We start from the raw sequence: 14215 nt of genomic DNA, 5'->3' as shown, positions 1-14215 counted from the left end.
TTTCTACTTTAAAAAGTTCTCTAGTATTAGAAGTACTCCAAAACTACACGGAGGAACCATCCGGAAAAAACAAAAAAAAAAAAAAAAAAAAAAAAAAAGTACATTGTTTTCTCTTGTATAGGACCATGCCTCACAATATGTTCTTGGAGAAAATAAAACACTATCTGCCTTAAAGTATGTCTTACAGGGAGGCAGAGGCAGGTGATCTCTGAGAGTTCGAGGCCAGCCTGGTCTACAGAGTTCCAGGACAGGCTGCAAAACTACAAAGAAACCTTGTCTCAAAGACAAAATAAAAAGTATGTCTTACATCAATACTTAATTAACATTTGCATGGTATATCTTTTTTTTAAACTTCCATGTTGTATTTAAATTCTCTTGGCTGTTCAGTTTTACCATCTCTACCTTTAACTGGAGTTTTTAGTATACCTACAGTTAATAAAGTTAACGATACCACTACATTTAGTGGACATCATTGGCATATTCCTCTTGCATGGAAGAACTACTTGCTTTTTCTTTTTATTTGGTCTTGTATGTCTTGTTTTCATTTACTTGTGAGCCTGAGGACAACTTGCATTGAGTCAATTCACTTCTTCCAGCAGGTGGGAGATTGAACCTGTGTTGTAGGGCACGGAGAAAAGCACCTTTACCCACTGAACCATCTCATGGTCCTGTTATGTATTTCTTGCTAGTTTTTTGTTACTCTTTTTCCATCTCTGCTTTTCATGTGGTCCACCTTGATTACACTAGATACTCAATATCTGGAGGCTTTGTGCTGGTTGCTCTAAGGATTATGATGTGTGTCTTCACCACAGCCTACTCCATACACTAAATCAACAAATCCTCTAACAGTGCAGTTTCGTTTAGTACCTCACAATCTGCCTTTAACTGAGTGTTTAGTGTCTACATTTAATAAAATTATCATTACCACTAGATTCTGTGGACATCTTTGGCATATTAATTCTCTGTAAAAATGATTTTAGTCAAGAAGCAGATTAAGAGAACGTAATATTTGGTAGTATGAAAATGTGATTTCCTATTTCTGTTCCTTAAGCCGGCAATTGGCATTTGGAATATTCAAACTGTACATATACAGACGTTACGACAGAGAACTAGAGGTCTGACCAAGACACTCTGGAGGATTTATTCAAACTCTGTGTTCAAAGACATTCTACGTGAACTTACTTAGCTATATATCCATCAGAAAGCCACCAACAGTGAGTCAGTCAAACCTCTCTGGATCATTCTAATTTAAGAAAAAACCTGAACCATTTTAGGGAGCCCTAAAGTTTGTTTGATTTCCCCGTGCTTTATGTCACTGAGAAGAGATTAACAAAACCAAGTTTGGGAATAGTAATTTGGAGACTCTGGCATTAAAAGCCCAAACCACCAACTCCAATGATATGAGGAACCAGCATCACAAGTGTCCTTAAGAGACACAAATATTCTATTTCATTTTCAGAACATTTTTACTTTCTGACAGTGAAAATAGTAAAGAGAAAAGAAAAATTGCCACTTACTAAACATTAAATTTGGAACAGTATACAAATGTTTCCCATACATTTAATCTTCACAACCATGAGGTAGGTACTATCTCCCACTTTTCAATTAAGGAAACTAAATAAATGATAGTTTAAAGAATTTGCTCAAGTTAGCAGCAAGTACCAGAGCTGGGAAATTCCATGTGTGATTTAGGTCGTTCCAAGTCTAGAACCTGCATCTTTAGACCACTCTTATATGTGGTCGTGCGTGCGTGCGTGCGTGCGTGTGTGTGTGTGTGTGTGTGTGTGTGTGTGTGTGTGTGTGTAGAATGGATGGGAAATCCAGGGGAAACCCAGAAATCTACTTTTGTGACTAAAACAATCAAGGGAAGGTTGAGCAATGTGAAAATCTTAAAAGGCTGACAAGAAAAATTTTAAGCTAAAGAGTGGCTATAAAAATCTCAAAAGCAAAGAAATTTGTAGTTATGATTAAAAAGCTAAAAGATTTAAAGCAACATAGTAAGTATGCTAAGGATTTAACTATACACTCAGAAAACTCCACCTCTAACCAGTACTAAGTGTTTACATCCATTCAGACCAGTACTTAGAAGTATATAATAAACTATCTGAGAAAACTAAACACTATGCTCAACTGACAGTGTTGGCCTTATCAAGTTTCTGTGACTTCTTCTTCCAAAACAGGTCAATAGACTTATGTTAAAGACAACATGTGTATTTAAAGTAGCAATTTTATTTGAGTTAAAATTATTTACAAAAACCCAAAGACATACTTCATGAAACTGGTACAAACTATTTTTTTTCCTGCCGTTGGCTTTTGCTCCAAAGATCACAGCTGAGAAATACTGTATAAAATAAAAATAGGATTGGATTCAGAAAAGTATCCTACTGTTCTAATATCCAACTGGTAGTATTTACAGAAATATTTACAATGGAAAAAAGGTTACCTTAAAACTTTAGTTAATTTGCAAGTCAGCCTCAAGTACCCTAAATGAGAGTTCTCCGAGGGTTAAAGACACACAAATGCACTGCAGGCGGTCAGGTGTATCTTCCTCACAACCCACCCCACCAGAAACCTGCATCTATCTATCAGTGCTTGACAATTAGTTATTATTTTTAAAACAAAACAAAACAAAACAAAAACTGTTAAACACTGAGGTAAATCAATTATCAAATGATTACCAGTGTAACAGAAAAAATGTAATTCGCCCTGATTGATCTCATCCAACTGTTTACTGTTCCTTACCATCTACCACAACCAAAAATCTGTTCCCCAAATCCAATGATTAATAAATATCAATGTATTTTAAAATAATTAAAATATATGTAAATAAATTTGTGGACATTATTTACCAGTATGCTTTTTAAAAAAAAGTTTGCTAAATTAGTTTGGTACTCAGGGCAAATACAATCTCAATCTTTCCCACATTACACTGGCACACTGTGTTCTTAAAAAGTGATGGGGAGGGGCTGGGTGGGTAGAAGGAAGAAAACAATTTGCCTAGAGTCAGTTACTTCCTTATAGATTTCCCAACAATCTGCATTATCAAAAATAGGAAGACAATAGAAGGCAGCCACTGCATTTAAAAACATTACAGCTGGCACTGATACAAGAGCCCCGGTTTGTTACTTTATACAAGGAAATAACAAAGTCTAAAATGAGTCAAAATTAGACTTTTAGCTATTTTCCCCAATACACACCAAACTAATATTTTTATGGCTTCAAGTTTTACAAATCCAATGAAGAAACATGATGTAACTATCTGAAAGGTAATTAAAAGTATTAATGAAACATCTCTGGAAAGCCTGTCCTCAGGCCAATCAATAAAAAAGGGGAAAAAACCCAATAAAACAAAATAAAACATAACCAGTGGTCTGAACAAAACAAACAAAAAACCTATGAAATTGAACCTATAAACACATAGTTTATGTTTGTTCTGTGTGTTCCACAACTGTTTTCTAAACAACTGCTCTATGAACAAAGAATCTGAATAAAAAGGGTCTTCTCTACACCAGCAATTTTAAGGCTTTGCGCTTATGCAATTGATCCTGTCACTCTATAGAAGAATATACACGCTATCTGGAAAAACGAATTCCACATTGGTGTTTTAGCTTCCTTATATTTACTGTACTGAACATTAGAAAATATATCTAGAGAAGTTCTCTCAAAACTTAACAACGTTTCAAGAGCCTCTCTAGCATTAAGTGTAAACTACCCTGGGTTTGTCTATTTTTGCTTAATCCTTTAACAGGGCACATTATCTTATATAATATAATATTCCCTCAAACTGCTACTTGTTTTCTTGTGCCTATAGCTATGACACGTTATGGTATGATATTGAATATGGTCATGGTCTCAGAAGTGAAAAATAGTTCAACACCCAAACCTAATCAAGAATAAAAAAATATACTATTAATCCCTTGTGTCTTTGGATTCCATCTAATTTTAAATATAGACAGTAGTTCAGGGAACAACAACAAAAAAAATTCACAAAATTATTAAAAGCTTTATTTACGATTGGAATCATTCAACAAAAAGCAAAAGCAAATGAGCCTGAAAAAGGAACTAAGCTGTTGTCTCGAATGTCCTCGAACATTCACTACCTCAGTAGCTAAGCTGCCTTTGCACCTGACTGCCATGACAACAGTGGCTCCACATACACAGCAGTTGCACTAACAGCAGCAAGTTCCCCCTTTCAACCTTGCTGAGGAGAAAGCAAGGAACCAAGGGGAGGGTATAGACTCTGCCAAGTAAGTGTATTGAAATACTGCATGGGATTGTTAACAGCCTGAACCGTTCCCTCATTTTTGATAGCTGCAGATTGATGTAGTAACTGTCATTTAGCAAATGCAGAATGCATGATGATGAAGAAATCGGGTGGTCATAAAAATCCAAACACGAATGATACTGATGAATGTTCTTGGTATATCTTCAAGGACTTCTTTCATGACTTTTCTTTGTCTAAGGATAGCTCCAGCATTACCAAGCACCTGAAGCAAAGGTAAAGCAGCTAGCAATGTTCCAAATATTCAATCACTCTAGAGATAGACTTCTGGCCTGTTGTTCCAACAGCACACTGAAAGGGAAGGAAGGAAGGAAATGATGGTTAGATACTAAAATCAATGTCTACCTTCTAAAGAAGCTACTGAAGTAAAGACTATAAATCCGAGTACACTGAAATTGTATCACTGACACAATCGAGCATTTTATTTTGTCACAATAATTTTTGTTTGTGGGTAATACCACCTCACAGGCTAGAAGCTCAGTTGGAATAAAAGTAAAAAGCAGATACATAGGCATTCTCTATGGCCATTTTTAATTTCAGTGTATTACATTTCAATTTAAAAACACATACATTAGCCAGGTCCCACTATCCACATCTATTAATTTCAGCGCTTGAAAGGCTGAAACAGGAAGATTGCCAGCCTGGGCTCCAATGTAAGATTTTGTCTGGATAATAAAAAACTCATATAAACTGCAATATGCAATGAAAGTTACTTACAGTAAGATTCATGAAGCTTAAGAATTTTTTAAGCATCTCTGTCATTATAGAGAAATCTCCTTCTGGAAGGTATTCCCTCACTGTAGTTACATTGATCTGAGGAAACAGATTAAAAACGTCAGTCATCTGGCAGAAAAAAGATACTATAACCAACCCAATGTTGTTGGCCTGCTATGTATCTTACGGTAAACATCTACAAGAACCCCAGAACTCCTGAGTTACATCCATTCCACATTCACTTAATTATGTGCAGGCACATTTGGGTCCACTCCCCACTCTACACCACCCTACCCACAGAAAGAAAGGGTAAAGTAAAGCTAGCAAAAGCTACAAAAGACTATCTGTGAATATTTATTTTTGGAACTGTAAAGAGAAAAGGCTGAAATAAACTGCACTGTTGAATGTGTAGACAGAATACTCACAGAGCTGTTTATAAAACAGATCAAAGAAAATTTTCCATGCTATAGAGGTAAATTAGAAGAATTAACTAAATCTTTAAATATATCATTTGTGATAAATTATGGGCCAATCCCAGAAGAGGTGAAGTTTCCCTTGATTTTATATATATATATATAAACAACCTGGTAAGAGGAAACTATTACATGGCCTGATTTAAAATTTCTATTTCATTATGTTTAAAAACGCTTAATTTAGCCGGGCGGTGGTGGCGCACGCCTTTAATCCCAGCACTCGGGAGGCAGAGCCAGGCGGATCTCTGTGAGTTCGAGGCCAGCCTGGTCTCCAAAGCGAGTTCCAGGAAAGGCGCAAAGCTACACAGAGAAACCCTGTCTCGAAAAACCAAAAAACAAAAACAAACAAACAAACAAACAAAAAAAAACGCTTAATTTAACTAGGCAATGGTGGCGCAGGCCTTTAATCCCAGCACTCAGGAGGCAGAGGCAGGCACACCCCTGAGTTTAAACTCCCAAATAGAGACTACAGAGAAGGCTCAGCAGTGAAGAAACTGGCTGCTTTTTCCAGAGAACCTGGGCTCGATTCCCAGCACCCACCATAGTGACTTCTAACTGTCTGTAACTGTCTGGCCTCCAAGCACCAGGCACATACATGATGCGTGACATACATGTATATTGTGCTGGTTAGTTTTCTGTCAACTTTCCACAAACCAGAGTCATCTTGGAAGAGAACAGCAATTGAGAAATTGTTTCCATCAGACTGACCCGTAGACAAGTCTATGGGGTATTTTCTTGATTGATGACTGATGGGGTAGGGCCCAACCCAGCATAGGCAGCACTACCCCTAGGCCTTGAGTCATGTAAGAAAGAAAACTGAACAAGCCAATAAGCAGCATTCCTTTATGGCTTCTGCTGACTTCCCTTCATGGAGGACTGTAAGCTGTAATGGTGTTTTACAATAATAGAAAACTACAACACAGGCAAAACATCCATCCACATACATTTTTTTTTAATAAAAAACAAAAAACAAAAAAACAGCCGGGCGGTGGTGGCGCACACCTGTAATCCCAGCACTTGGGAGGCAGAGGCAGGAGGATCTCTGTGAGTTCAAGGCCAGCCTGGTCTCCAAAGCGAGTTCCAGGAAAGGCGCAAAGCTACACAGAGAAACCCCGTCTGGGGGGGGGCGGGGAGTGCTAAAATAGTCATGTGCTACAAAAGTAGTATCAATCATTACATTTAAACAGGCTCCATAACAGTGGACAGGATAATGGCTGTGGTAACTCTGAAGGACTGCTCAATAAAAAAGTATACTTCTAATAATGAATAAATAGCTCCTACGATGTGGATAAAAGGCCTTCATTAGTTCAAATCCTTTATCAACACACTAAAGAACTAAGCATTTATAATGGCTGTAGGAAGGACAGTTACAACATTTATAGTACAGGAAGTACAAAAGGAAAAATATAGCATGGACTGTTTGCAGGGTTTGGGAACTAAAGAAGCAGGCTTAACTGTGGGATTTTAAACAAGTAAATCCTTCATTCATTCCATTGCTGCTGACAAGCCAGAGACAGAGAAGTTAGGTAATTAGCAAGAGCTTTGAAGAAAGCTAGATCTTGTGGCACTGTGCAAGAGTCAAAGAATACAGAGGCCAAGAACCTGCAAGGGCAGTGAGGAGACTGACCACTGCAAATTGCCAGGTGCAAACTGGTAGAGTAGGCAACAGAAAATGAGACCAGACTTCACTGGGCTTCCTAAGCACGGGGCCACAGAACACATGCAATTCTGACGGCATAGCGCTTTTACTTCCACAATGGGAAAGACCATTTATTTTATAGTAGTGGTAGCATCTAGTTTTCTAATTATAAGGATCACCAAAGCAACATATACATCACCCTGTGGTTCTACGAATCCACAATGTTGTCCACAAATTCAGAACCTTCTTTTTTAGGAACAAGAAAACTACAGACACCCATAATGATGGCCACCTACTAGACTAACAGACCTTCAAGATCTGTATCTCAGTACAATTATACAGTACTGTATAACTGTATAAGAAATTAAGGTAACTACCGAGCTCTCACTTTACCCACCTGTACCACCACATAGTTCAAAGGGAGCACTCACGGTGACTTAAGATCATATTTGTTTTTCCAATGGCAACAGACTGTCCGATAGCTATAACCTCCACTTTTGTGCGATAGTTTAATTATATAGACACCTGTATTTCTCATAAGTAATTCCTGATGAACTTAATCTACTAATGGTAATCTCATTTTCCTAGCCTGAAATTGGTTCAGAGGGACTTGGCCAACTGAGCACAGGTTTCACACTAGCCCTTCTTTTACTCCTACCACAGGTAACAGCAGCAGCTCATTCATCCATACCAAGAACTTCCCTGTTATACCTAAAGCATTCTTAGTTTAGAATGTATCTTGAAAATTTCAACAACTATTTTAAAGTCTTTAACATCCCACAAACCTTCCTGGTTTTGTTTTGTGTATGACATTAAAAGCATTCCTGTTAGGTTTTGTTTGTTTATTTGTTGTTCTGAGGCTCTAAGCTCCTGCCTTTATCTCCAGGTCCTGGGATTCCGGGCATACACCGCCATGATCAGTTCAGGAAGCACTACGGACTACACCAGGGCTTCATGTATACTAAGCAAGCACTTTAGTAATGGAGCTACACCCTGAATCCACTAGCTCGCTTTTTAATATTTTCAACAGTTTGACTCTCATAGGTATATCAGTTTTGAAAGAAGCAATGAAGACCAACAATTCACCCCATCTCAACTCTTACTGTGAAAGTCTGTATTGGAAAGGAAATAAAGATATTCAATGTATTAAAAAAAGTTTTAAAGGAAACCCCTAGAAAGTTAGACATAGTCTTGACACTTTCTTCCCACAGGAAATTAAATAAAATTGTTTAAATAACCTCATGATCAGTCAAAAGTTCTTCTGAAATAATAAGTATATATGAATGGGGAAAATTTTAAAAGTAAATAAATACATCAGGTAATGGCATGAAGCTGTTGCACAACAGTCTCTTAAAGATACGTAAAACATTTCTGAACTATTTACTTACGGGACTTTCCTGGCAGAGACACCCAAGAAGCAAGGCTGTGTAGGAGGCCACGATGCAATCCTCCATGTGTTTGCCAGCATGTTGAAGGGCTGAAAACAGTTAAATAAAGAGTTGTAACAGTGTATCAACTGATAAAAACTCTGCACCTTCAATTAGTCTGTTATTACCTTAAAAGCCACTAAATGTAATGTGCGGATAACCCAGTATCCCAAATTAATAAAAACTAACTCAATAGGGGCCTAAATATAAGAACTAAACTGTAACATACTTAAAGATTGGTTTTTAAAAAGACACCACTAACGAAGTGAAGTACACAATCATTTATCTGATAAGATGTTCAGAATACATAAAGAAGACTTTCAATTTAATGACAAGATGAATAACCAGATTAAAAAGTAGGCAAGAGATCTGAATACATCATTTCTTCAAAGACACAAAAAGACCATAAACAAATGAAAATGTTCCACATAATGTTTTTAGAGAGCTGCAAATGAAACAAAAACTTTTCCATCAACCAAAATGTCTATGAAAAAACACCTTCAAGGTAATCTCAAAGGTGTGAATAAGCTGGAACCCTCACACATTGCTGATGGGCTGCTGCTACCACACTGGAAAACAGTATCACTGTACTAGCTAGAAAGTAGAAAGAAACAGCTCAAATGCTCAGCAATGGACAAACAGATAAACAAAACCTGGTAAGACCATGCAATGAAATATCGTCTGACTATATAAATAAGGAATACAGTTCTGCCAAATGCTAAAAAATGCATCTAATTGAAATAAGTTCTTTAAAGAAAAAAAAATTGTATGTTTCTTTTTATATGAAATTCCCTAAACAGGTAAATCGTTGGAGAGAGTAAGTAGATGACTATTGGCAGTGGTCGGGGAGGAGGAAATGGAGAAGCTGACTGCCAACTGATACATAGTTTCTTTAGGGCTAAAGAAAACAAGTTCAACATTAGACAATAGGAATGAATACACAATTCTGTGAATATACTAAGCTATATTATATTATAAGGGTAATTTTATAGTATATGAATTATATCTCAATAAGTAATCATTTTTTAATAAGACTGAAAACAAAACTATGATTATAATATGTACTAAACTATCAAAGCTTATCTGGTTTGAACCACAGGCCTCTGAGTAAGAGACTATGACAAACCTTAGTAGCTAAGTTTCTTAGGCGCAAAATTTTCGTAGAGTATCAGAACTTAGGGGAGGAGTAGCCTATCAGAAAGAAAAGAGGCTCACTCAACCTCAGTCTCCTAAGTGGAAAAGTTGAACACACTAAACTTCAAACCTTAGCTGGGAGGTATGGCACATGCCTTTTAATCCCAGTACTCAGGAGGTAGAGGTAGGCGGATCTCTGAGGCCATCCTGACTTACAGAGTGAGTCCAGGACAGCCAAAGCTACAGAGAAACCCTGTCTGGAAAAACTAAACAACAAAAACAAAAAACAAAACCTTGGGGGCCTAGTTACAAATAGCTATTTTGCAGCATTTGTATATAAACCAAGTATCATAACTCCTGGAAAAAATAGGTTGTCAATAAATAATTCATTAGTAAACATAGTGCCTCTAGCTAGGTATGTATTCCTCTTCTTTACCTAGTAAGCTCTGAGAACTACTACTGTAAAGTCTAACAAAATACTTCAGAGACTGAAAAAAAGAAATCTGAGAAATTCATCCTCTCCCCCTTAGAACTATGGTCTCATTATATAACCCAGGCTGGTCTCCAACTCACATTCCTTTGGCCTCAGCCTATCAACTGCTGGAATTACAGATGTGCACTATCATGTCCAGCACAGCTGCTACTCTTTATAAAGGAGAGGAAGTACCAAGAAAGAAAAGTGATCTCTCAATGACACACACCATGCTCACTGATAGGAAGAATTACTTGTAAGTAATGAACTACCAAAGTTTAACTAGATAAACTATAAAGACATTGTTAAATTATAACAATACATGAATCAAAATGTTGAAGAAAAAAATATTATTCTCACTGTGAATCTACCACTACTCAAGATAAACATGCCTTTATTGAGGTCGAGTTCTTCATCCTCCTCCTCCTTCTTCTGCTTCTCCTCTGCACCGTCAGTCCTTTCAGTTGACACCCACTGTATTTCTCCACTTGTTTCTTGCCACTCTCCACTCTTATCATGCTGAGTGGTGGGAGCATCTTTGATCAATTCATCTGTTTTACTTTCTGCCAACTGTGCTGCTCGCTCTCGTTCGAGAAATAGCTGATAAAAATTGTTTTTGAAAATCATTAAAAAGACATCAGTAAGTTAGTCAAACCTAAGATCAGCACTAAACACATACAAGCAATACTAAATGATTTCAAACGATTGCATTTATACACACACACACAATACACCCCAATTATAAAGAAGTGGGAGGCACTAGAGAAAGGAGAGGGATGGAAATTCTATTAAAAAAATTAATCAAGTGCCAACATGTACATATTCTAATATTTTGCTTTAAATAAGAATATCTGATTTTATTTATTTATTTATTTTTTTGTTTGTTTGTTTGTTTTTCGAGACAGGGTTTCTCTGTGTAGCTTTGCGCCTTTCCTGGATCTCGCGCTGTAGACCAGGCTGGCCTCGAACTCACAGAGATCCGCCTGCCTCTGCCTCCCGAGTGCTGGGATTAAAGGTGTGCGCCACCACCGCCCAGCGAATATCTGATTTTTAAAAAAAGCTTGTCTTACATTTTACCAAAAGCCAAAACTGAAACATAAATGTTAAGATTTAAGGAATCTAGTAACAGTTTATGTACTGTTTCCAATATTGAAAGTCTCCATAATTGTTCTTAATCCAGGTAATACTACCTAGAAAATTAAAGGAAAAAAAAAAAAAAAAAAAACAGGCCGGGCGGTGGTGGCGCACGCCTTTAATCCCAGCACTCGGGAGGCAGAGCCAGGTGGATCTCTGTGAGTTCGAGGCCAGCCTGGGCTACCAAGTGAGTTCCAGGAAAGGCGCAAAGCTACACAGAGAAACCCTGTCTCGAAAAATCAAAAAAAAAAAAAAAAACAAAAAACAAAAAACAAAAAAAACCCTACCATTTAAAAACAAAACAAAACAAACCCAAAAAAAACAATCAACAAACCTATGCATATTGGATAAATTAACCAGTAGGAAAGACAATAACTGAACTGCACTAGGTAAAGCAACCTAACTTCTTTACAAGAAATTAAAGATATAAAAATATAAAAGGTCCCAGGAAGAACAAGATCTTAACATTATTTGCATTTTCATACTTGAAGTATAAGACTATTAATAGTTTCCTATTACGTATTCCATTCAGTCAAGAGAACTCACTTCCTTGCCTTCAATTACTTTATTTTCCTTTTGTTGTTATTGTGTTCAACACAAAAAGCACTTAATATACCCATTCACACCATTTGAGAAATGCAACAAGTTATTAATGCAAATTACCATATCAAATACTAAGCAGTCCTTCAAGATGTGCTAAATAAACAGACTTTGAAGACAGTATGTATAAGATAATAACCTAGAATAAACAAAAGAGCAGTGCTCAAAACCAGATCAAGAATCCCAGAGGTCCTAGGGACTGCGCCAGGGAATCAAGACAGAAAAAGTCAGTTGAATTTTTTCATTTCTGAGGGAACAGTGGACCCTGCAGAATTTACATATATGTAATTATGTCACTGCTTCTCACCTGTACTAATGCCTGAACAGCATGAACTTGTCCAGCTAGCCTTAAATTCTGATCTCCTTCTCCACTAGAGAAGGAGGAATCAAAAGAACAGGATGTTTCCATGTTGACAAGGCAGTGTCGATTCCGGGCACTATACTCCACCAGATTTATCAGTAGACCCAATCCCTATAAAATATTAAAAAATATAATTATCACAAACAAGAACTTAATGAATATAACAAGTAATTTTTTAACTTTTATTGTCAAATTAAATGTTAAACAGCATTTTTTTTTCCATCTGTAAATCTGTTAAAAAACACTGTGCAAGGTACTGCTCTTTCCAAAAGATTCTTTCAGCTGGCTTGGGTGGGCAGCAGAGGAACTGTTTTGTTGCTTTCTATAGTCCAGGATGGCCCTGACTCATGGCCATCCTCTTACTCCACCATTCAAAGTGCTAGGGTTATGGACATGAGCCACACTTAGCTCCTCAGTTATTAACTACCATTTTCAGTTTAAATCTTTATTTTTATAAAGGAGGCTTTGTAAGATAGAAAAATATGGAGAAGTATGTTCATAAGGATCCATCAAAACAACCCAGAATACACACACACACACACACACAATTTATATTTACTTATTGTGTATACAGTATTCTATGTGCATGCTAGAAGAGGGCACCAGATCTCATCATAGATGGTTGTGAGCCATTATGTGGTTGCTGGGAATTGAACTCAGAACCTCTAGAACAGCCATCTTTCCAGTCTAACGCAGAATAGATTAAACAACTGATTCTTAAATCCAAACTAAAGTGAATTTCCTCCTCTAAAGATAAAATAAAACACCAAGTGGCACTTGGCCTCACCAGCACTCGAATATCGAATCTCTGCTCCTGAGGTAGGTACTTGGGAACCTGAAGGACACAGTTCATGGCTGTGCCTATAAGTCCATCTTGTTCTCCTGTCTTCGTGCTGCCCCACTCTGAAATAAGAAAATCTTCCTATGACACCAATCACCACATTTAAACCATTTTCTTTTGTCAGTTTTTGTTTTCTTTTCCCGAGTCCTGGTTTTACTCTGTAATCCTGCTTGACCTGGTACCTGCTCTGTAGCCCAAGCTGGCCTCAACCTCTGGCACTCCTCTTGACCTAGCCTCCCCAAGTACTAGGACTGTAGGTATGCCCATCATACCCAGCTACAAAAATAAATATTAATTTTAAATTGACTAACTATTCCTTTACTGAAATATGTGGTTTTGATATTTCAAGGCTTATTTACTAGGCAGCTCTAAGAATCAATTCCTAAAAGTAGCTTTTGACTATAGGAGTAAGTCAATTATGTAATGGAATATCGTAAATCATTATATCATAAACAGAATAGCTTATTCCCACGTGCAATATATAATTTTTCAATAAGAAAATATTACTTACCATTATCATTAGTTAAATTGAGCAATACCCCAATGATAGCCCTCATGCAGTCCTCTACTGCTTTGCCCACGTGGTTAGTTACATTCTGGTAAGGCAGAGGTTTACTGTCTGCTATGCATATGCTGTTCTCAGCGCGGTTATACTGCTGAATCAGTTCTTCACAATGCTGTAATGCTCTTGAAAGAAAATAAAATGGTATAATAAAAGTTACACAATAAGGTTCTATTTACCAGGGCCTAAAAACAGTCAGGGTTTTTTGGTTTTGTGGTTTTTCTGTTTTGAAAGTTACAATGTTTAATGTCTAATAATGTACCACAGATGCCTGATAATCTCACTAGTTGTTAAAGTTTGATGAACTTGATCATCATTAAATTTTCTCTGAAGAAAGTTAAAAGTTCATTCATTCATGCTGAGTATGGTGGTTCATGTCTATAGTCCCCACTACAGAGGAGGCTGAGACAAGAAGATTGCTTTAGCCCAGGAGTTTACTAGCTGGGACAAAAGAGTGAGATCCCATCTCAAATCAAACTACTACCACAACAACCAAAAAAACCTCACAAAACAAACTCCTGTTACTTTTGCAGGAGCTGTCACACGTTATACATATCTCAAACACAAAATATATCA

The 14215-nt window shown here is 37.0% G+C and overlaps 1 protein-coding gene across 1 annotated transcript in view; it reads right to left on the bottom strand.

Moving 5' to 3' along the window:
• Positions 1-2209: 2209 nt before the first annotated feature.
• Wapl (WAPL cohesin release factor) overlaps positions 2210-14215 on the bottom strand; it is a 70361-nt gene continuing 58355 nt past the window's right edge. Inside the window, exons 13-19 of the mRNA XM_052733983.1 lie at positions 13589-13764; positions 13024-13139; positions 12183-12347; positions 10534-10741; positions 8497-8585; positions 5000-5095; positions 2210-4573 (exon numbers count right to left, since the gene is read on the bottom strand). Coding sequence (XP_052589943.1) covers positions 4508-4573; positions 5000-5095; positions 8497-8585; positions 10534-10741; positions 12183-12347; positions 13024-13139; positions 13589-13764 — 916 coding nt within the window. The 3' untranslated portion in view covers positions 2210-4507. The remainder of the gene's footprint in view (positions 4574-4999; positions 5096-8496; positions 8586-10533; positions 10742-12182; positions 12348-13023; positions 13140-13588; positions 13765-14215) is intronic.

Source organism: Peromyscus californicus, unplaced genomic scaffold, assembly GCF_007827085.1.
Source record: "Peromyscus californicus insignis strain IS unplaced genomic scaffold, ASM782708v3 Scaffold_12__1_contigs__length_115047231, whole genome shotgun sequence".
Classification (NCBI taxonomy): Eukaryota; Metazoa; Chordata; class Mammalia; order Rodentia; family Cricetidae; genus Peromyscus; species Peromyscus californicus.
The sequence above is the reverse complement of the archived record's forward strand: the minus strand, read 5'-3'. Positions and strand labels throughout refer to the sequence as shown.